Source organism: Ammospiza caudacuta, chromosome 5 (assembly GCF_027887145.1).
Source record: "Ammospiza caudacuta isolate bAmmCau1 chromosome 5, bAmmCau1.pri, whole genome shotgun sequence".
NCBI lineage: Eukaryota > Metazoa > Chordata > Aves > Passeriformes > Passerellidae > Ammospiza > Ammospiza caudacuta.
In genome coordinates this window covers 31936672-31960071 of record NC_080597.1, presented here as the reverse complement: position 1 = coordinate 31960071, position 23400 = coordinate 31936672, and the positions used below count along the sequence as shown (strand labels likewise).

The window sequence follows — 23400 nt, the reverse complement described above, 5'->3', positions numbered from 1 at the left end:
ATTTAGAGTTGTCTCCCTTTCCACTGTGTCACATTCTTACATAGCCCAGGCTCGTGTTGCTGCGCACTTCTCAATGACATCGTCACTCAGCACCTTTATCCCGAGGGGCGGCGCTCCCGCACCGCAGCATCCCGAGCCGGCAGGGTCACCCGAGGCAGTGTGTACTTTTAAACCACCGCCACACCGGGCTCTCGCCCCAACCATCCCCGCCTTGACCCCAGCCGTGACGGCGGCGGGGAGCCGTGCTCCGGGCCGGGCGCTGTCCGCGGTGACGCCGTGTCACCGCCCCGCCCACCGTGTGACGAGCGCTGCCGGGTCACGCCCGGCCAATGGCTCCCGCCAGCGTCACGGGCAGGGCGCGCGCCCCGCGGCAGAGGCGGAGCGCTGCCGGCACTCCCGCGTCCCGCGGCCACGCGCGCGCTGCTCCTCCGCTCTATGGTCAGCGTACAGATCCACGGCGGTGGCGGATCTATACTGGGACGGCGGCGGCCGTGGCGCCGTGGGGAACATGGCGACGCTGGTGCTGGATAACGGCGCCTACAACGCCAAAATCGGCTACAGCCACGCGAACGTCAGGTGAGAGGCCGGGACGGGACGGGGCGGGGCGGGCGTTGGGCGTCCCCTCACGGCTTCGCCGCCGCTCTCCGCCGGCCCCGCGCCCCACGGCCGCTCACCGGCGCGCGGGCGCGCAGCGCGCTTGCGCTCGCCGCGGAGAGGCGCGGCCTGGCCCCGCCCCGCCCCTGCGGCGGCTGCGGGCCCGCCCCTGCGCCGCGCTGCGCACTGAGACCCTCTGTGTCACACCGTGCCGCGCCGTGTCACACTCTGTCCCTCTGTGTCACACTTTGTCGTTCTGTGTCACACTCTGTGTCTCTGTGTCACACCCTGCCCCGCCGTGTCACTCAGTGTCCGTCTGAGTCACACCGTGCCCCGCCATGTCACACCGTGTCCGTCTGTGTCACACCGTGCCCCACCGGCCGGGGTGGGGCAGAGCCCCTGGCGCTCTTCCTGCTGTGCAGGGGGTGGCGGAGGTGGGGGTGGTACTTGGTTTTCCAAAAAGTGTCTCGTCTGTACAGGAGTTGTCAGAAATTAAAGATTTCCCTCACGACTGGCTCCAGCTAATGGACTAAAGCCAAAATACATCAGCGAAAATATTATTAAAAGTAGACTGTTTATGAAAGTGGCTTAAAGAAAGTGAATGTGTCTCATACCATGTTTAATAGGAAACTTCCCAATATTTTCCAGCGTTATTCCCAACTGTCAATTCAGGTCAAAGACTGCACGCTTGAAAACCTTTACAGCAAATCAACTGGATGAAATTAAGGATCCCTCTGGTCTTTTTTATATTCTTCCCTTTCAGAAAGTAAGTAAGATATCTTCAGTTTAGCATTAAAGCCCAATGTAAATTGTTCTAAGGAATAGTTTTCATACTGTATGTCCCAGCTGCGGGGTTATATGTGGTATCATACAAGAATCAGTCAGCAGTGTGAATTTTAACAGTCATAGAAGTGTTTAGGTTGAAAAAGACCTTTAAGATCATCAAGTCCAAAAGTTAACCCTGCACTGTCCGTGTCCCTAAGTGCTACATCTGCACATCTAAATACCTCCAGGGGTGGTGACACAGCCAGTTCCCTGGGCAGCCTCTGCCAGTAGTTGACATCCCTGTTCGTAAGGAAATATTTCTAGTCTAAAATTCTCTGGTGCAACTTAAGGCCATTCTCTCTGGTTCCTGTCACTTGTTACCTGGGAGAAGAGACAAAACCACCACATCACTACAACCTCTTCTGAGGTCACTGCAGAGAGTATTAAGGTCCCACTTGAGCCTCCATTTCTCTAGACAGCCTGCCTCAGCTGGTCCTCACAGGATTTGTTCTCTGAACCCCTCACCAGCTTTGTTGCCCTTCTCTGGACTTGCTTCAGTCCTTCAACGTCTTTCTTATTGGGAGGGAGGCAAAACTGGAAGTAGGATTCAAGAAATGGCCTCACCAGTGCCTGGTGCAGGAGGGCAATCCCTGCCCTGGTCCTGCTGGCCACTTTATTGCTGACACAGGCCAGGGTACTCTTGGCCTTCTTGGCCACCTGGGCACTGCTGGCTCATGCTCAGTGGCTGCCAGTCAGCACCCCCAGGTCCTTTTCCCCTGGGCAGTGTCCCAGCCACTCTGCCCCAGGCCCTTAGTGCTGCATGGGGTTGTTGTGACCCAGGTGCAGTACCCCGTCCTTGGCCTTGCTGAACATGGTAAGATTGTCCTCAGTCCATCAATCCAGCCCATCCAGAAATCTTTACAGAGCTTTTCTACCCTCCAGCACATCAACAGTCCTACCCAATTTATTGTTTTCTGTGAATTTATTGAGGGTACACCTGATTTCCTTGCCCAAATTGTTGATAACAGGGACCCCAGTAGTGAGCCTTGGGGAATACCACTGGTGATGGGATGCCAGGTGGATGTAGCACCATTCAGCACCACCCTCTGGACTGGACATCCAGCCAATCTTTTAGCCAGTGAAGAGTTCATCCACCCAAGGCATGAGCAGCCAGCTTCTCCAGAGAATGCTGTGAGAACTGCTGTCAAAGACTTTCCTGACTTTGGTAAAGTCCACGTAGACAGCATTCACATCCATTCCCTCCTCCACTCAGTGGGGCACCTAGTCATAGAAGAACAACAAGTTTGTCAAGCTGTAATAAACCCATGCTGACTGGACCTGATCACTTGTATGTCCCCTACATGCTGGGTGGTGGCACTCCAGGTAATCTGCTCCATAATTTGCTTCCCTGGCACTGAGGAGGACAGACAAACTTCTGCCAAAAACAATACTGTATACAGAAAACATCATGTACATTGTTTTTGTAGTGCAGTAATCAATGTATCAATGGGGAATATTTGTAACATACCTTAATCCTATGTAACATACCTTAATCCTATGTAACATTTACTCCTTAGCCTAAAAATGTAAATTTAGACATTTTAACTCTCAATTTTTTTATATTACCAGTATCAATTGTTGACTTTTTTTTAAGGTATGATTTTATTTTTTCTGAATAGTGTAAATTTGTTTCTAAATTCCTACAGGGTTACTTGGTGAACTGGGATGTTCAGAGGCAGGTTTGGGATTATCTCTTTGGAAAAGAAATGTATCAAGTAAGAGTCTTTTCTTAACTACATATTTTGTGTAGATTAAATACTGACTAATGGAATTAACAAATACTAAGTAGAACAAGTGATCTTACTGTTCTTGTTAAAAGTGCCTTCAGTCACAGACAGACACAATGTAGTTAAGAGATCAAGAAATAGTAAATGTAAAAGGGAGGAATGAGCTGGGTCAGTAGGCCAAAATACATACACATTTAGTAATCATCTTTGGCTAGCCATTTTCTACCTCTGAATAACTTAAAGGTATAAAATATAAATATCTGATACTTTATTTTTTTCATATCACACAAGCTGGATTTAGCACAGAAAGCGTATTAAGACTTTTTTCTTTTAATTTTTTTCTTTTTAAAATGTTACATTTTCTGGAAATTCCTGAATTTTTTCCAACACCTGTGTACTGAGAATGAAAGTAATCCCTCAAATCAACTTAGTCTCTGTACATTTTTATATTTAAAATATAAAGTGCTGGCTTTTGATACATAAATTCAGTTTTTGTTTTGGAACTGTATTCAATGTAATTATGGTTTTGAGAATTTGTTTTTAATTCTTCTTCACAAGTCAAGTCTACAGAGAGATACAGCTGGTAATGTTTTTATGGCCATATCCAGTTATGATTGAAGTAACTGTATTAAGTCCTTTCTAACAGAGTGTTTTAGATACTGGTGAACATGGAAAATCCAGGATCCTTTGCTGGCCTCAGCAGAGGCCACTGGGAGTTTCATTATTGATTCCTCACTGTACAGGGCTTTGCTTATTAGACAAGTAATCTGTGGCGCAAGTGCTGAGCTGTCAAGGGGACTTACTTTTCTGTAGCTGACAGGATTAGTGTAAAGTATTTTAGATTAAAATTGTAGTGTTGCTTTGTGGTGTCTCTTTAAAATGTTAGATTACAATTTGTAAGGATGGGAACAGAATCAGGGTATGTATGAAAGTGTTGCCTTCTCTTATGTTTTTTACCCATTAATTAGATAAATTTGTATCACTGATCATGAAGCCCTTAAAAAAGCTAAAACATTCTAAGTCTAGCTTCTACAAACAGATATGGCAAGTGGTAATCATGACTTCAGATTTACATGATCTTCCACTGCTGCAAAAGATGGTTAGGGATTTTTAATTAATTTTTACCTTTTATGTACTGACAATCTTAATGTGTTTTTTATAGGTGGATTTTGTAGATACCAATATAATTATTACCGAACCTTATTTTAACTTCACTTCAATACAAGAATCTATGAATGAAATTCTATTTGAAGAATATCAATTTCAAGCAGTTCTTAGAGTAAATGGTGAGTATGTCTCCTTCCAGTTTGCATTTATATATTTTGAAGCTTAACTCTTTAAATAAATTAATTAGTAAGCACACATGCACACAGTAAAAAATAGTAAAAAGTATTCCTTCAGTTGCTTCCTGGCTCTTGAATAAAAGTGGATTAAGTATTTTAAAAATTATATCTTTTACAAATTCCAGCTGTACTCTTGTATTACTTCCTAAAGAGTGTCATGGTATACAAGGACAGGAAATTTGAGGAGAGTAAGGATGACAGAAATAACAGATGGATTTTGGAACAGAATAACATTTAAAGAATTCTTCCAAAACTTTGCATGAACTCTTTGATAGCTTTCCTTTTTTAGGGGTATGGGATTGGTTTTTTGTTTGGTTTTGTTATGTGTTAGCAAATAAAATACAGCATTATGATTATGAAATGTATTGTGTCTCAAAGGGAATGTGTAAACAACCATACCACCCTTCTGACAGGTAACTGGACACAGGATACTCCTTTTGATAAGTTTGATAAGTTTGTAGCATGATTAGACTTTAGAGGAAATGGAATATAGACTGGAATTCCTGAAAAAGATTAAATAGGACCATATATAACACTTAATTTTACCCACTGCCAAAATGAATTAATGCAGCGGCTGTATTACTATGTATTGAGGTCTTGAAAGTCTGTCAAAAGCATTTAAAATATGAAGCAAGCACACCTTCATATCACTGTGAATTCTAAATGTTCATATAAAAATGGAATTCAATTTTTTCTATTTCAGCTGGAGCTCTTAGTGCACACAGGTATTTCCGGGATAACCCATCTGAGCTGTGCTGTATCATCGTGGATAGCGGATACTCTTTTACCCACATTGTACCTTACTGCAGGAGTAAAAAGAAAAAAGAGGCAATCATCAGGTATGCTGCAGTATATATTTTCTAGAAGAACTGTTTGCTGTGCCTGAAGTCAATGACAGAATTCCTCATGTTACTCTTTTTTCTGTAGGATTAATGTTGGAGGGAAACTCTTAACCAACCATCTAAAGGAGATCATCTCTTACAGGTAAAGCATCCTAATTTTCACTCTGAAACTTGGTATGAAATGAGCTAGAAGTTTATGGGGTATTCTTACTGGTTCTGTAAATTTTAGATGAATTGCTCTTTAATGGAGAAGGGAATTTTTTGTCTGTTATAATCTGCTAGCTACCATCTTGACCTTAAGATCAAGATGAATTAAGATTGAAGAATTAGGCTGTTTTTCAAAGTACCAGTGTTTTTGAAGTTGTTGAGGTTACCTGTGTGTTCACAATTATACAAGTCTTAACATATTTTCTGAGTAGATCATCAGTCAGTTTGCTGACTGATTATATCAATACTGCAAAATAAAATGCAGTAGGATCAACCTTTCATTGGGATCCTTCATCTTGGAAGTATATCTAGGTAAAGGTCTTTACCAAAGAGCTACTGGCAGGATTACAGCTGTGCTTGTTAGCAAGACAGTGGGCAAATGCAGGTTGATGGATTTACTGAACTGTGAAACGGGACAATATTAAGCTCCAGTAGGCCAGGAATGCTTTTGTAAATTGAATGCAAGTTTAAGTATTGAGACAGTAGCTTCCTGTGGCTGAAAAACAATGGTAGCTCAGTTCCAGACCAAAACTGGACAGGAAAGGGAACACTTAATTATTCTCAAACTTCTGTGGTTTTGGTTTTTGTTGTTCACAGGCAGCTACATGTTATGGATGAAACACATGTAATTAACCAAGTGAAAGAAGATGTGTGTTATGTTTCTCAAGACTTTTACAAAGACATGGACATTGCCAAGTATGTATGCAATGGTACTAAATGTAGAATAATCTGTTTGTACAAACAAAACTATACTCTTAATCAGAAAACTTTCCAGTTAAGTTGAAGAAGTCTTGTTAGTACAAAATAGCTGGAACTTAGAACTTGTTTTTTATTCTGTTGAATTTTACATTCTTTTTCAGATTGAAAGGAGAGGAAAATACTGTAATGGTAGATTATGTTTTGCCAGACTTCAGCACAATCAAAAAAGGATTTTGTAAGGTAATAATAATTCTAAAGTTTTTTTGGCTGTTTCCTGCACAAGTCTAGTGGAGAGGTTAAAAATACTTCCTTTTTTCTAATACTGTACTGTAGCATCTTTCTTGCTATGTATTAATTGGTAAAGTTTTTCCTCAGTAAACTGGGATGACACCAAAATACTGTTTTTTAGCACAGCATTTTATGTTCTATTATTTAACAGTTTTAGCTTTCTGTGTTTGTGCTCTGTCATGTAACTTATCCATATCATTATTAAGATTTTGAACATTAAGTTAGGAAATGTTTTCTCTGCTTTGATGTTTTTTTGTAAGTTTCTCTGAATTACATTTAAACACCCAAATAAGGTTGAAAGTTCAATGTTATAGAAGAGCCTGAAATATCAGTGAAGACAGTTTAACAGTTTTATCTCATTTACTGAGCCAGCCATAGTTTTGAATGCAGTCCTATACTTTAAGGCTACTCTCATGCCTACCTAGTTTTATTTTGCTTTGGGCAAAACTGCAGTCGGTAAGAGCAAAGTCACTTCAGATTTAATACTGGAGTATGCATTATTCTTAAAAGAGTTGCTGATAGATAATATGACAATGGCAGCATACACTGCCTACCTCTGCAGGACATTAAATGGATCAGCTGAATTTTCTAGGATGTGATTTCTTTTCTTAAGCAGTGGATACTATTCATATCTTTAATTTAGCCAAGGGAAGAGATGGTGTTAAGTGGAAAATACAAGACCGGTGAACAAATACTTCGTCTAACAAATGAAAGATTTGCAGTTCCAGAAATACTTTTCCATCCTTCGGATATTGGTATTCAAGAGATGGGAATTCCTGAAGCCATTGTTTATTCTATTCAGAATTTACCTGAAGGTATATCCTGAAAGTATTTTGAAAAGGACAGGGGGGTGGGAGAAGGAGGGATTGTTGTAATGGCTTGGTTTCATTTGGTGTGAAACTGACCAAAAGTCAGTAATTTAAGCACCAAAGAGTAAAACCTTTCTGACTGCTGTTTGTCAGAAGTAATACCAGGGCTTTCATTTCATAGATTATGTATAGGTAATTATTATTACAAAGAAGATTTTCATAGGTTTTATGATGCCATGTTAAGTATGGCAGCATTTAGGCTATTAATGTACTCTTAAAAAGCCTTATTTAAAATCCCTCTTGAAAGGGAAATTGTGTTGGCGATTGTGAAATTTAATAAATACAAGAAAACAGTAGTTATCAAAGCCAAATTCTGAAATCAGAGAGAACATAGGGTGATTGATCACCGTCTCAGATTTCTCTTTAACTGATATGCTGTTTAGATGATCATGAATTTTTTGTACGCATATTTATTACTTCTGTTTAAATTCATAACAAAATTGGAAATATTACCACCTTTAATCTTTAGATATATGTTCCATCTCTTAACTACATATTTACTTAATTATTTTACAGAGATGCAGCCTCATTTCTTCAAGAACATAGTTCTAACTGGGGGAAACACCCTTTTTCCAGGCTTCAGAGATCGGGTTTATTCTGAAGTTAGATGTCTTACACCAACTGACTATGATGTTTCCGTTGTTCTTCCTGAAAAGTAAGTCCTAAACTAATAAATAGAAGGGGCTTTATCTTTCTAGCAGAACAAACAATAAAGTAGGGTTTCTTTTGCTGATTAAGAAGGTAGATTGAGTAAAGGCAGTATTTAAATATTAAGTGAACAAAAATTGTGCAAAAAGGATGTTTTAAATCAGTGTATTTTCAGACAAACCATATAAACTAGTGATCACCTCTTTGCTCTGTACTTTACCTAATAAAGTTAAGGAATTGTTTTTAGAGTCAGCCTTTTTACTGTAAACAGATAATTAAGGCTGTATTGTAACTATGAAAGATTAGAACTTAAGTCTTTTACTTAGAATTTTCAGCATCTGAAAGCTGCCAAGTCATAATTAATATACCACTTCAGGGGTTAGAGAGGGGTAACATCTTTGCAGAAGGAGTGCAGACAAAATAAGTATATTTTGAATATACCAAAAAAGTCTACTTTTAAAAAGGTATTGTTAAGGAGTATTTTTAAATACTCATAAAGAATTACTATCTGTGCAAAGCAAATACAAAACATATCCATGTTGTTCCCTCTTCACACCTGCATTCAAACAGGCCCCTTTTTAAAAACCCAAGTCAGCTAGCCCTGCTAAAGTTTCAGACTTTGTCTCATAACTTCTCTGGAGCTGGATGGTTTGATTTAGCAATCAAAAATGTAGTTTAACTAGGTATGGCCAAATGAAAGTCTTGGAAATCATCACTGCATATTTCTGTTTTAAATGAATCTATAGAGGAGTAATAATAACTTTCATTTTCCAGCCCTATCACTTATTCTTGGGAAGGTGGGAAGCTCATTTCTGAAAATGATGATTTTGAAGACATGATAGTAACTAGAGAAGACTATGAAGAACATGGACACAATATCTGTGAAGAAAAATTTGATATATAGGTAGCATAGTTGGATATGTTGTTATTCCATTGATTTACTTAGAATGGAATTCTTTGAACTACAACCTCTTTTCCATCAGCTAGGATTGTGTTTTAGCTTTCCTGTTTTGAATTGGGTTGAGAAAAAATGTTAAGAGTTTAGAAATAAAGTTTTACAAGCGTAATACTATGAAGTAATATGTTCACTGTAATTTCATTATGTTTGTATCTTTTCTGATGGCTTCATTGTATTTTTATTGCAGAACACCTCAGTGCATGAGGCAATAAAAATATCAAGTGCTTGTATTGGCGTGATGCTAATACATAGTGAGAAGAAATGTTTTGGTTTTTTTTTTCAAAATGAGTATTATTCTACCTCACATATTCCACTGAAAGGGCATTAAATGTATCTTAGAAGGAGGCTTTGATGTTTCCTTTCCTGCAAAGAAATACAGGAGTTTTATTTTTGGTTATTTTAGTCAGTAGCTACGAGGGAAATATATTTGTAATGTGACCACTGCTATTGACAATATGCTTAGGCTTTGAGAAAAGAGTAATTTGAACAATTAATTTTTCTAAAGGGTTTTTAATTTAGTAGGTTGTGGAGTTTTTTGTTTGGTTTTTGTTTTAAACAATGCCTGAGCAAATAAGCTTCCTGCCACTCCCATCTTTCTGATAAGAAGTTGCCACAAAGGTGATGAACAAAGCTTGTAGCTGTGTTCTGAGTGATGAGCCATCTGTGTCCTCTCCAGGCATCCTAGATAAACACAAACACCCCAGAACTTGTTATTTCTGGCATCAGAAGCTGTTACTTTGCCATCAGTTGTGCAGCATGGCATGCAGGAGGGAGAGGAGCCTGGCCTAAGAGGCGGAAGGCTGGGAGGGCCAGGCTAGATGGGGGTGCCCCACCTGGCCTGCCTGCTTGCCAAGACAGAGCCAGGCACTCAGACAGGGTGGAAAATGGACACTGGAGTGTCCTGTTGTGTCTCATATTCCCTTTATCATCTGTCCTAACATAAAGCCAGTAAATATTCCTACACAGTGCACTTACCTGGCCACCTTGCTTAAAGGCAACGTGGAAGAGCAGCCAGTGCTTCAGAGAGAGGGAGACAATCTTACTTGTTGAATGTGGCTTTTTTTACTTTGGAAGAAGCTCAAGGTTGCTTTCCTCTAGTCTAACCTGCTGAAAGGAATGAAAGGAGTACCTTCCTCCTGCTGTTAGCAGCTATGTGAGCCACACAGGAGGCAGCTAGGGTATGAAGGCATGAGACCAGCACCTACAACTTGTTGGACACAGATTGTATGACTTTGTGTAGGACATGAGTAAGTCTGGTACACTGTCACTTTGACAGCCACATGGAGAAGCCTTGTGTCCCAGCTCTGGTTTTTTAACTGAGTGCTTCATGAAAGTGTCAGCATACTTTAGCTGAGACTCAAAGAAACATACACATTCTCATGAAAGCACTAATGAACTTTTTGTAGGGGCAAACATGAATGCTCTGTGAATAGAAGCAAGCCTCCTTTGAAGGTGGCACCACTTGTGCTTTGATAAGACTGTACTGAAAAGTACCTTGATTAAACTCTTCACTCTGAACACTCTCTACTTCAAACAAATTCATACTGACAATTAATTTGATAGCTGTATGCTAGAAATCATAAACAGAAATGAGTGACAGGTTCCAAGTTTCCTTAGCACATGATTGTGTATCAGACACTTAAAAATACATGACAGAACTTTCTAAAGTCCAATAAAATTTTTCTAATTTTGGAATTTAACTGAAAACCAGTAGTCTATAGTTCACAAAACCTATTCTGTGGGCCCTTAGATGTAAAATAACAAGCTTCTGTCAAGAGAAGATTAAAAGGTAAGTAGATCCTCTGTTAGGGTATGTGAATAAAACATGGCTCTCAAGAGCTCTTCCTTTCTCTTTCAGAACTAGATCAATCTTAGCTTCTTGTGCCATGAACTGAAGGGAACCACAGGACAGCTATGAACTGCTGCTCAGAACACTTCCTTACTGTTTAATACCTGGTTCTACTCCCCTTGAACTGCCTCTTCCCAATGAACACACTATGAAATGACAGGCTCATCACTTTTTATACAATTATTTATTACATTTAAATTACCACAGGAAAATTCTAAATCAAGTCACAAAGTGCAAGTTTGTTTTTTAACAACAGAGTTTTTCCCCAAAGCAATTTCCAGCCCATCCAGCCTACAAACTACCATGTTATCACCTCTGCCAGGTGATAACCTTATTACCAGGTTTAGTATTTTGAGTAAGACACAGTAAACAGACTGAAGACAGAGAGAGAAAGAGAGAGATTAGAAAAAAACCCCAAAAAACAATTAAAACCTCTTTCTTCTAATACTCAACACCAGAAGCACTTAGTCAGGAAATACCTTCCTGTTTACAAGTCTCAATAACCTGCTTCTGTATATGCTCCCTCTTCTGGGAGAGTGACCAAAACCCCACACAGGGCTAGAAAAAGAATACATGGCCCTGTAGTGTAGGGATTAGGGCATTCACCTCTGAAAGGGGAAACTTGGATGTTTTTCCTCCTCTAGAAATTATTTATTTCACACTGGTGAGTCACACTTAAATAACAAGTGCATAAACGTGGATTCATAGACAGAGATTTCAACTACATTCCCTGATTTCTAATAGGGCCAGGTAATTTAAATAAGGCTACTTCAAATATGCAAGTTAACTAAGTGCACAGGTAATAGGTTGTGTTGTTTAATCTTACAGTGCAACTATTTTAATTAAAAAAAAAAACAACAAACAGCACTTGTTCTAAGAAAGCTTTGGTATCCTGCTCACTTGACTGTATTAGAGCCTACAGGAGGATGGAGACACCTAAAGCAGCACACTCACAACAGCATAACATAACTCATTAAATCATGCTTCTAGTGGAACTAGTCCAGCACTGGGGCCAAGAAAATGATAAAGTAGAGGATCTGTCACACAGGGAAGAGGCTGAGAGTGCTGTGATTTTTTAGCCCTGAGAACGCTCACGGGAGGGAGTGAAGAATACTGAGCCAGACAGTTCAGCAGTGCCAGTGAAAGGACAGGAGGCAGTGCAAGAAATTCTGCCTAAGCATAAGGCAGCGTATTTTGGTTGGGTATTTTCTTTTTTCTTTTTTGTGTGGAGGTAGGGTTCGTTTGCTTGTTTTTAAATACTGTGACACTGGTGAAAGTCTGGACCAGACTCACCCAAGAGGCTGTGGCATTTCTGTTTTTGTAGATACTCTAAACTCAACTGGAAAAGTCCTTGAGCAGCCTGCACTCATCAACTCCACTTCCATCTGGCTGATGAGAGTAGACCAGAGATCCCTTCCAATACCAAGTCTTTGAGCCTTTGTCCATTACATGACTAAATGTCAGTTGCAAACATCAAAGTAGTAATGTAACCTCTCACACTATATCACATATTTATTTATTATTAAAAATAGGCTGACAGAGCATGAAAAAGAGAAGACTTTGGGGTGACCTAATTGTTGCCTTCCTGTACCTTAAGGGAGCCTACAAAGAGACGTGGAGAAGATTTCAAAATGTTAGCAGAGGCTCAGTCTGCCAGAGTGGGGAGGCAGTAACAACAGGTTGTAATTACTGACTGCAAGCACACACAGCTCACCTGCCTAATAAATCCTTCCTGCTGCAGATTCAGAACCCACTGACCTGCTTTCAACATTTTTTACACATTTTCTACACTTTTACAATACCCATAGGAGTCATAACCTATGGTTTAAGATGAGATTAAGTTATTATTAATTAAAGATAGAAAAGATTAAAACCCCCTACTGATTATCAACTCAAGCATGGCTCAGAACATAGATGTGGTTCAGACAGAAAGCCATGGGGCTGTGGGACAGATTGAAAAAAGTGTCAAACCCTGAACTCAAGGCAGCCCAAGTAGTGAGCTGTTACTACTTACTTACAAATAATTAAGTATATTTTGCTTAAAAGATAAATTAGATTTAATGCCTTATAGCAGCATAGTAATTTTGATAGTTGTAGCTTCCTGAAACTGAAGATGTAAAGATGTAAGATAAAAACATTTTTTATGAGCAATTTTCATGTGCCTCCTTCAGTCTTTTAAAAAAAAATATTAAAAAAGGCTGTATTGAAGTCTAACCATTTGGAGTACAAAATTCACATGTAGTTTTACAACCACTACAGTAGACAAAAGAATGGTATTTTCGGAATTCTTTGATTAATTTCTTCTTTTGCTTCAAAGGAACAGTAGGGTCATTGTCTATCTCTTGAACCAGTGCTAGAAGATACTGATTGGTTTGTTGCTTTTGATCTTCATATTCTTTAGCTGTAATGCGCTGACAGAAGGTGAAGCCTTTGTAAGAAATCAGAGGTTCAGATTAAGTTTCATGCATCATGTAAAAGCCTTGTTAAAAATATGATAAGAAACATAGGTATATTGATATTTTAGTTCAGATGTGATTACATCTACAAGTAACATGAAACATACAGCTCTGCACTGAGAATGGACAGAAATCTAAATATGAATTGTAAAAATAAAGTTGAAAAGCAGTGTTACAAGTACAGTATCATAGAAGATTCTGTATTGCAAAACAGGCCTGCAAGACAAAGAGCAAACACATTTCTCACACAGAAACCACAATGAAGAACATTACACAATAAGAATGGCACCTTGCATTTGTCAGGATCCAAAGGTTCTCTGTGACTAAATCAGATCTGTAGCAAGGCTCAGTACCTAATGCAAGTGAACACATACTTTGGAGAAATAATTGCCTCTAAACCAGACTACAAAAATCAGGAACAGAATTTAGGAGCTTCTATGTAAGTAGACATTTGAGCATGGTTTGGGGACCAGAAGCAGAGGTGATGCAAGAGGGATACTTAACTCAGCACACCTTAGCTATTAAAAGGCTGTGAATCTGCAGTGAAGTCCTGCCCTCCAAGGACTCAAGCCCCCTTACTGGGCAGGTGAGTTCGGGCCTGAGGAACGACAGGCATTCAGCTACTCTACAGACACTTTTCATTCCTATACATATTAGAGAGCAATTTGGTTGAACAAGTGTCAGTTGCCTAAAGAGGAAAAATTTCTTATTAATCCTTCTTTACAAACACCATCATCTTTAGGCTTCACATAGAGAGTAGTATTAACCTGAGCTGTCAGTTTTCATGTGGACCTGTCCTTCCCTTCTTCTAAAGTAAGTTTGTCAAACACCAATACTTTTATGGTTTAGTAGAATCAGATGAAGAAAAAAGACAGCTCTTTTAAAAGGGAAGGCTTAATAAATGACAAAGAGATTAACTCTTAAAACTTCAGCATGGATCTTGAGTTCTGTGGTTTCAAATGTCTTACTAGATTAAAACAAATTCCAGAGTTTTCTTGCTGGTTTTAGTCTTTTTTATTTCCAGCAGACCTAAGGATTACTTTCCGGCAATTGACAGACCCCTTTTCTTATCTGGGTCTCCCAGCATTCCCTCCTGCTCCCACCTGGACTTAAGAAGTTCACCAGCTAAGAATGCTCAATAGCTCCTAGGAAAGATTTTGGAAAAAGGGAAAATGACACCAGCATATGAGGCACACAGGAAAACAGGAATATGCCATGCCAGAGAGCTTACAATCAGATCGAACTATTTCAACAAGTTGATGGAACCTATATGCATTTATAGATTGGAACCCCAAAACTTAGTAAGAAAAATTGAATATGGGGTTTGTGCTTCTGTTGTCTCTGCAGGGTGTCAATGGAGATCACACAGGCTCTGAAAACAATACAGACAGGCAGCTCTTCCCACTGCTGCTCATCTCTGTATTCTTTGGCTTCAAAATATGTGATTCTCAGAACACTGAACAAGAAGGAATTTGGCCTCATTCCAGAATCCAACACAGATGGTAAAAGATTCTGTACCAAACTACTTCTCCAGCAGCTGCTGTATTAAATGCAATATTACACAGCAAAATAACTTAGTGTAATTTGTTTCCCGAGGGATTTCTCTTCGGTGTTTAAGCACACAATGCACTGGCAATACAGGAGTCAAAGAAGATGCAGAGTCAGAGAGAAATCCAATTATTTAACCCAACCCTATTAATCAGTATTGGCAGCAAGGCCAGACAGAATGTTAGCTCAAAAGAAATAAGCTGGAAAGCATTAACCCCACATACAGAAGGGTAGTGTAGCCTAAAAGGAAGGCATTTGACACTTGGTGCATAAGTCCTAAGATCTTAATAAACTTTAAGCTAAGCTTACCCAGAAAAAGGAGAGAGTTCTTCAAAATCCTTAACAGTCAAAAAAAAAAAAAAAAACCAGACAAAGTCTGTGCTCAAGTCATATATCAGAACATTGAACTACTGAGTTCTGTGACAATTTATAGGTGTCTTGTGGCAAAAATAAAAGACTACTGCTCCTAAATATAAAGTCTCATCAAATTCCCAAACCAAATTAGAAGCAAATCACTTCAGGAAGCACATTTTGCACTACTATTTCCAGAAATAAATTATTTGGTAAAAAAAAAAAAGAAAAAAAATCATAGCATATCCAAACTAGATTAATCAAGTCCTTGCTCTCCAATATTCAGACCAATTTTGCAGATAACATACAATTTAATATTTAGTGCATTAGCCACTAATCCCCCTAACGCATCAAGGGGGGGGGGATTTTCTTTTCTTTCTTGCAACAAAGAAAAGAAGTCTACACACAATTATAGTCAACTGATGATAAATTAGTTCTTATACAATAATTTATATAAAAACATTATTCCATCATCTACCTGAATTGATATCTGGATCTTGCCCTTCTAGCAAACTCTGAAGTCTCCTACTCGTTAGTTCCAGAAGAGTTAAAGGAGCCTGAAAATCCAACCCAACAAAGAAAAGATTACAAAAGCAATACTTCTGTATTTTTTATAATGTAAAGCTTTCAGATAACCAAATTAAAAACACATAGTTAAATGCAGAAGAATTTATGCCCACATTTTTTTTGTACACATTTCAAAGTTTCTCACAGAACTGCACTAAAATACATAGTTTTACTAAGATACATGTGTTTATTTCTGGCCAAAGAAATAGGAAGCAAAAAGTTCTAATGTTGTTTTCCATGGCAAAAACTGCAGTTTAAAACAAGCTGATTTCAGCTTTCACACAAGGCTCTCAATTGCAGCTGTCAGAGTGAACCACCATCCTGCTGTCACTGCTGCACAGTTCTGGCCCTGACTCCAGTGGGGAAAAAAGGCCCAACCCTCATGTCAGAACCCTTAACACAAACTAAAAAAGGGGGGGTTGGCTGTGTACTAACAAATACAAAACCCTCACTAACCACTTAATGCTTTCAAACTAAAATGGAGCTAATTAAAAAAAAAAAAGTTCTCCCATGTCTCAACCTGAAGTCGGAAATGGAAATCAATATGTTGTATAAAAATAAAAACCAGTACTTTACTGAAACCAAATTTCTGTGAAGCTTATTTTTAAAGAGTATGGTCAAGTTTCATCTTTTCATACATGACAATATGATGAAACATAAATGAAGGAGATTATATGTGTATATTTACACAACTCATCAAGTTTAATAGAAAGGCTACTAACATTTTGTGGTTCTATTTGTTTTCTTCAATTTAGAAGTTAACATTCCAATTTAGAAGCTAACATTCCAAAATGCTGAAGGATCTTTTAGAGTTGTCAGAGCTGTACACATACACTGGGGTACACAAGCATGCCATTTTTCTACCACTCAGAGTATGCCAGTGAACTTCTAAAGGAGAAAGACATTAGGATACTTAGATATTTAGTAGGCATTCATTACCAACAAGGTGTCAAAATGACTATAAAAATTATTAATATTTTAAGAGGATATAATTTATAAAGGATTGCAAAGCTCTCAAAAATCTGTCCTGTATAGTGTGGAATAACTTCTCACCCTGTTTGGCTGTACTATTATAAAATGGAACATTAAACACAGTTCCTCAGACTTGTCATACTCAAAAAAAGGCAATTCATAGCATTTAACATTTAAAATGACAAAGCCAATGATGTAAGGAGAATGATACCTTGAAGAGCTCGGCGTGATTGTCCATCAGAAACTGAGTCAGCAGTTCTGCCTGCGCTCTTGACAGGGTCCTGTTTTGCAAGATGAACTTTGTACAAGTCTTGATGATCACAAATCTGTTCTCAAACTAGAAAAATAGTACCCAGATTTGGCATTAGATTGACTTACAGAGTGCTAGCAAAGACTAAGTGCAACAGGATGCTATCAGTGGGAAACAGATCACATGGAAAGGTAGTAAATGGAATACTTCTAACTAGACAAAAAATTTAGCTTTACTATGACAAACTGCTATTTTTCACATTAAGCAAAACAGACACTTACTTGTTTTTGCAATCTGTAGCCCTCAGATTCTGATGCAATGGCTAGGAATGTAAGGAGCCTGTGAAGTTCTTCACTGATATTTGGTGCTAATAATTTTAAATAAAGTTGTAATGCCTCCAGAGCTTGATCTGTTTTTCCTTTTTCTGTCATGGAGTTAAACAGCATATCCAAAGTTACTATTCATTTTCAGAGTCATGAATACTTATTTAAATCCCAATAATAATCTCAGTTTTGGGGGGTGTTTCCTTTCAAACAAAATTTCATATTGTTCCAGTTATTAAAGGATTCTTTTCTCAATCCACAAGTTTTCCTTTTTCCTCTCCTACCAGGGGCAGGATGGCAGCAGGCAGTGAGTGAGCAGCTTTATAGTATTTAGCTGGCAGCTGGGGTTAAGGAACAACAACCCAACAGGACTCAAGCAGCAGCAACAAAGCCTATTTAGGTGTGGGATTAATGTTAAACTTGTATTTAAATGAAACCCCTCTGGCTTACTTGCAAGCATATGATAGGAGGGTTAATAGTCCCTCTTATAATTTTAAACAACTTCTATTACTAAAAAGGACCCTATGTCCATAACTTTAAAAACCTTATTCTGGTTAAGAGGAAAAACTGTATAGCAATGATTTTAGTTTTACGTTATTACTTAGTAGTAGCAATAAGGCAAATTCTGACCTGGGGTAAGTAACTTTCCAATGGGAAAGTCTACATATCGAAAGTCTACCCACAGAGGCTGGTGAATCTCTATCCTTACAGATTTTCAAAATTCAGTTGGACCAGGCCCTAAGCAAATGGATCTAACTTTGAAATTTGTCCTTGTCTTGAGTAGAGGTTCATAATACTGATCTTGAGCATTTCCTTCCAACCTAAAAAGTGCATCTGCAATGGCATTGCAAATGGTGTCATGATTCAGTCAATTGATACTTAGTGACTTCCTCTACACAGCTTCCATCTTTATTTTTTGTTCCAGGTTGCTCTTACCTATAAGTTCCATAACTCCTGAATGGATATCAAAATCCTGAGTGGCAAGAAGAGAGTCCTTCTTTTGATTGTAATACTTCATAATAACATCAAAAAGAATCTTCTTGTATGTATTCAGACTGCTGGGGTTGTCAGTGCTTTCAGATAACTGCTGACTAACCATCACTAGGAATTGGTCAGGAAAATACTCCAAGCATTCAATTGCAGCATAGAGCCATGTGTCAAGCCTGCAGAAGGAAAAGGTTGTTTTAGTGCTTGCTTTAAAATGCTCTACCTATTTTTATTTTCACAGACTCATAGAATATTCTGAGTCAGAAGGGACACACAAGGATCATTGCATCCATCTCTTAAGTAAATGGGATTGAATCTGTAACCTTGGTGTAATTAGCACCATGCTCTAAACAACTGAGCTATCTCAGGGTCCATTTAATCCTCTAAAAGAAAACTAGATTGAAATAACCAGGCAGGTCAAGTCACATATATGAACCACAATGTTGAACTGGTTTATTAAGCAGTTTGTGTAACTTATTTCACTACAGCAGTTCAAGAACCTGCTCAAAATGGGCAACCTTCATGTTTTTCTGATGCTAAAGGCAATACACCTGAGACAAACCCAGACCACAACAAGCTGCAATCAGGCCAGACTGTCACTGACCCCAGGAACTCAGCTAGTATTTAAAAACCAAACACCACCCCCACCATTACTCCAACACACATTGAGAACCCACCAGGGCTAACCAGGGTGAAAAAACCTGATCTTTAAAGAAGAGAAAAAGACAGTTTGAAAAAAGAGGAAAATAAAATTGGTTAAATCCCAGAGGACTACAGAAGCGGTTTATTATATAACCTACTATAAAGGCATGAGTTTTCACAAGCATCTATTGTCTCTATATCTTAATTAAGGAAAGAAAATGTAACCTAATTATACACCTAAAATTCAGGCGTATAATTTGTTGTGGAAAGAAGCCAGAAAATCAGAGGAAAAAGTCCCAACCATTTTGTACAGAATGAATATAAAATCATAGAAATGTGTGGGGCAGAAGAACAATTGCTTTTACCTGATTCTGGATGTAAAATAATTTGATCTTAACCAATGACAAGTTGCAAATATAATTTAAGATCCACAGAATCTTATTTTTATCATGGAGAACAGAAATAAAGATTGTGAAATTACAGATAAAAACTGAATTAATTTGACAAAAATAGTCATTCCTAAGACATTCACATGAGCCTTGACATATTCATTAGAAGTATATGCAAGATAGAGATCTACCTCAGTACACTAAACAGGAACACTACAAAAGTAAGAGAGGACTTAAGGAAAAGAACATCGACAACATGCAGCCACATTTATATTCTCATTATATTCAGTGCTACAGCTTGGTTTCTTCTTTTCTCTTGCTAACAACAGATGCATTATTGACTCTGTATCTTCACACCATAGCCACCAGGAACTGTGACAAAGACTCAGAATAAAGTTTTCATGTTCTGATATCTGTTACAGAGACCTAAGAGTAAAGAATCTGATCTAGAAACTGGGCACGTTTACAACATTCAAGGTTAAAGTTCTAATGTTTACTTGAAATGCTCAAATGTCCAACTCTAAATAAATGCTTTTTGTGAAATCACTTAGCACTTCTGAAAAGAAGTCAATCACACTAATGTCACCTCTGTCTACAACTATACAAACATAATGATGTCTGTTTGTTCATTTAACACAAATTTTTGATCAAGAATAAAATAAAGCCTTTACTAACAAATTCATTTAACAGATATAAAACTTACTCGGGCAAGTTTAAGCTACATGCAACCTCTCTGTCCAGGAAAGTATTTGATATAATCATGTCTTCTTCTTTGCCAAAACTGTCTGATTTTGTCTTCACTGAAGACACCAAGATATCTTCTAGAAGGGGAACATCAATTAACTGCAGCAGTCGTAGCAGAGCTTGCTGTTTCCAGACATCTTCTATTACTGATACCATAAACAAACAAAAAACCCTCAGAAACCAGATCTTATGGAAACAACTAACCTTTGTTTTTATTCACTAAAGAATCTTTTAAGTGTTTAAACAAAACACAGTAACAGAATAGTGTGAAGTTGCTGTGCTGGGTAAGAAATGATCAAAACAGGAATGCTAAAAAAAAAAAAAGTCTCCCCCATCATATTAGGATTCAGAATAAACTACTATAATTAGTAGAAGAAAAAAGACAAGTGAAAAGCAAAGGAATCACATAATAAAGATAATAAGTATTTTCAGAAATAGCACATTATGCAAAAACATAACCCGGTTGTGTTTCCTTCTGTTTATAAACATTAACCCCTTTAACGCTTATTTAGATATTTTGTTATTAGCGACAGGTTAAATTTAGGTCTCTGTGGAGCATTGTTTAACAAAATGGGGCACTCACTACAAGATACAGTGAAGAACAATCAAGTTTTCAAAAGAAAAAATTCAATCCTTACCTCCTTTTGAAAGCAGGCGAGTTGGTTCATTAACCATGATCTTTGGAGGTAAAGATGCATGAACATGTATTGACTGAAGAAGCTCCTCAATTCTCTTTTTATCAGCTGCTTCCAATGCTAAGGGGTTTGAAAGTGTTGTGCCACGCTTTCTGCTTAGGGAGGGGGAAAAAAAAATATATATAACAAATACTATTAGAACACACTTGGCTTTCTGTTACTTACTAAATTGCTCTTAAATCAGAACTTTATGGCTTCATTATATATGGAGTCTATCCTGCTGCTAGAATTCCTATTATCCACACCTGCTTTGTGGAAAGGGCAAGAATATTGATTCCAAATACTTTTTGCTAGTTCCACTTTGTTTACTGGCTTTTAGTAACCAGCTCATTCATGCTAAGTTTCAGATTTCAGCACAATTGATAGCAAAACCAAATTATTCCTAGTCTTATGCTACTGTGCCAGACTCTATTCAAAATAACAAACAACAGATCAAAATACTTTACCCCAAAATACCTGGAAGCATCTGCAATTCAGACATGACATTTCTCAAAAGTGGCACAGACTTTTCAGAAGTCTCCAACACCTGGTTTAGTCAGACATAACTTCATTTAAAGGTAACCCTCCTTTTTTTTTTTAAAAAAGAGTAAAATTAGAATAGTTCAGAATAACTCACTTGGAACATCGCTTTGTTTTCTGCTTGCAGATTTGCTCAGGAGATAAGCTTTCATTGTCCTTATTCTTTCTTGGAAGAAGAGGATCAAGACTGCTGTTTACAAATCTATAGAGACTAGTGTCCGTGTCTTCAAACTCTGTTTCCTTCCCATTCTTGAATAAGTAAAGCTTGGCTCCAACTGGCTCAAACACTTTGTGATCCATCAATGCTTGGCATACACGGACCCCCTTCAGCCGAGAGATGTCATTGCAGCTTAGGTACATGCTTTGCATAAGATGGCTCAGTACCACATCAACAGCATTGGAGCCAGTGAAACAGTTTCTGTATGTTTTCAGGTGTTGTCTACGTCTTTTGATTTCCACTTGATTGTGAAGGGCATGTATAATACTATTCCACAGCCGAGTTGCTTGAAAAGGACCATCGCACTCTGCAAAATGTTTATATGAAATTTGTACAAATTTATAAACCTTTAATACTTAGAAAATACACTGTGATTTTGGTTTTATATTAAAAAAAAAAAAACATTCAGAAATCAGCTGAATTTTACAAAGACAAAGATAATATTTCATGACTCAGTTCTTGTAAGCTGACTCACACCCACTACGGTAGAGTCAAGAGAAGAGAACAAAAATCCACTAAAGAGAGGTGATGAAGATTTTTTCTGCCATTGTTGTGACCACACATATTGTATGTATGTGCTGCACACATACACATTAAATCATTAGAAAATCACAAAACAGCCGAGGTTTGCAGGGACTCTGGGGTCTATCAGGTTCAACCTCCCTGCTCAAGCAAGGTCACCCAGAACCATGTTTTGAATCACTCCAGAAGCTGAGATTTCCACACACCATATCACAACCTCTCTGGGCATCACTGAAGAGAGTTTGTGTGAAAAATGCCAATCACTTGTTTTTAAAATTTTAAGTTTGATAGTAATAAAATGGCTATAAAAATAGTGATACAATTAGAGTAATAATATTTTGGACAATTTGAATTAGGACAATATGAGACAATAGAGAGAAGGAGTTATGGATGTCCAGGTACCTTTTTCTGAGCAGCACGAGCCCAGAAAAGGACACCTGTTAACAAAGGATTAACCCTTAAAAGCAATAGCCTGATGCATATTCATACACCTCATACATGATGTATAAATTCCATTCAAACACAGGATTCTGTCTGGTCATCGTCAACTTCTTCCTCTGAATCCTAACAGCACCTTTGAGGCAGGAAGAAGTTAATTTCTTCTGATAAGAGGGCAATAAATTCTTTTTCTCTGAAAGATTTAGGTGTCCTTTCTTTAAAAAAAGTATCCTACACAGCATAGTTTCTATTTTAACATTTTTATAACCTAAAACTATATTTAACACACTACTTAAGAGAATTAATACAGAACTACCTTCTAACACAACACATATAATATTCCCTTTAATATTTGCGAAAGCCAATCACAAAATACATGCATTTTTCACAGTCTGCCTCCATGCTCTTTGCACTCTTCCAAAGACACCCCCAAGCCTTCTCCCGGCGGAGCAGCCCCAGCGCTCTCAGCCCCTTTGGGTGAGATGCTCCGTAGCCCCCACACATGGCGCCCAGCTCAGCAGACGACAAACAAAAGTGTTTGCAGTGCATTAACCGCGCCTGGCACCCAGCCCAGCTCTGCCAGCGGCGTCCCCCGTAAGCTCAGCTCCAGCGGTACGGCCGGAGGAAGGTTCCCTCCCCCCGTCCAGCTGCCGAGCCTCCCTAGCCCCGTTCTGCCCGCCGCCCGTCCCGCCGCACCGGCAGCCGGGGTGCAGCACAAACAATGGGGAAACGCCGGCCCCTCGCAGCCGGCTCCGCTCCTCGGCCCCTCCAACACTGCGGTGGAGAGACGGGGATGGCGCTCTTCGCCCACCTCGGCGCCACCCGCTCCCCCGGCGCGGCTGCAACTCGCTCTGGCTGCGGATCCTCCTGAAGCGCGGAGTCAAATACCCCGCCATGGCCGCGGCCGAGCGCCTGGCGGAAGCCGGCAGAG

At 38.9% G+C, this 23400-nt stretch overlaps 2 protein-coding genes across 3 annotated transcripts; one reads left to right on the top strand and one right to left on the bottom strand.

Annotated features, from left to right (window-relative positions):
* Positions 1-372: 372 nt before the first annotated feature.
* Positions 373-9235, top strand: ACTR6 (actin related protein 6). Its single transcript, XM_058805453.1, has 11 exons — positions 373-576; positions 1243-1360; positions 3066-3134; positions 4309-4432; positions 5193-5328; positions 5417-5473; positions 6136-6234; positions 6399-6477; positions 7169-7340; positions 7911-8049; positions 8817-9235. The coding sequence occupies exons 1-11, from the start codon at positions 509-511 to the stop codon at positions 8944-8946; spliced, it is 1191 nt and encodes a 396-aa protein (XP_058661436.1). The 5' UTR covers positions 373-508; the 3' UTR covers positions 8947-9235.
* A 1824-nt stretch (positions 9236-11059) lies between these two features.
* DEPDC4 (DEP domain containing 4) lies at positions 11060-23365 on the bottom strand. 2 transcript variants are annotated; one of them, XM_058805551.1, is made up of 9 exons: positions 23281-23365; positions 21390-21816; positions 20717-20865; positions 20038-20224; positions 18253-18479; positions 17275-17417; positions 16955-17080; positions 15683-15761; positions 11060-13277 (listed from the first exon to the last, which is right to left on the bottom strand). In XM_058805551.1, the coding sequence occupies exons 1-9, from the start codon at positions 23363-23365 to the stop codon at positions 13060-13062; spliced, it is 1641 nt and encodes a 546-aa protein (XP_058661534.1). In that variant the 3' UTR covers positions 11060-13059. The 2 variants fall into 2 exon arrangements, with proteins under 2 accessions (XP_058661534.1, XP_058661535.1); XM_058805552.1 differs by having other exon boundaries at positions 23166-23294.
* Between the last annotated feature and the right edge of the window lie 35 nt (positions 23366-23400).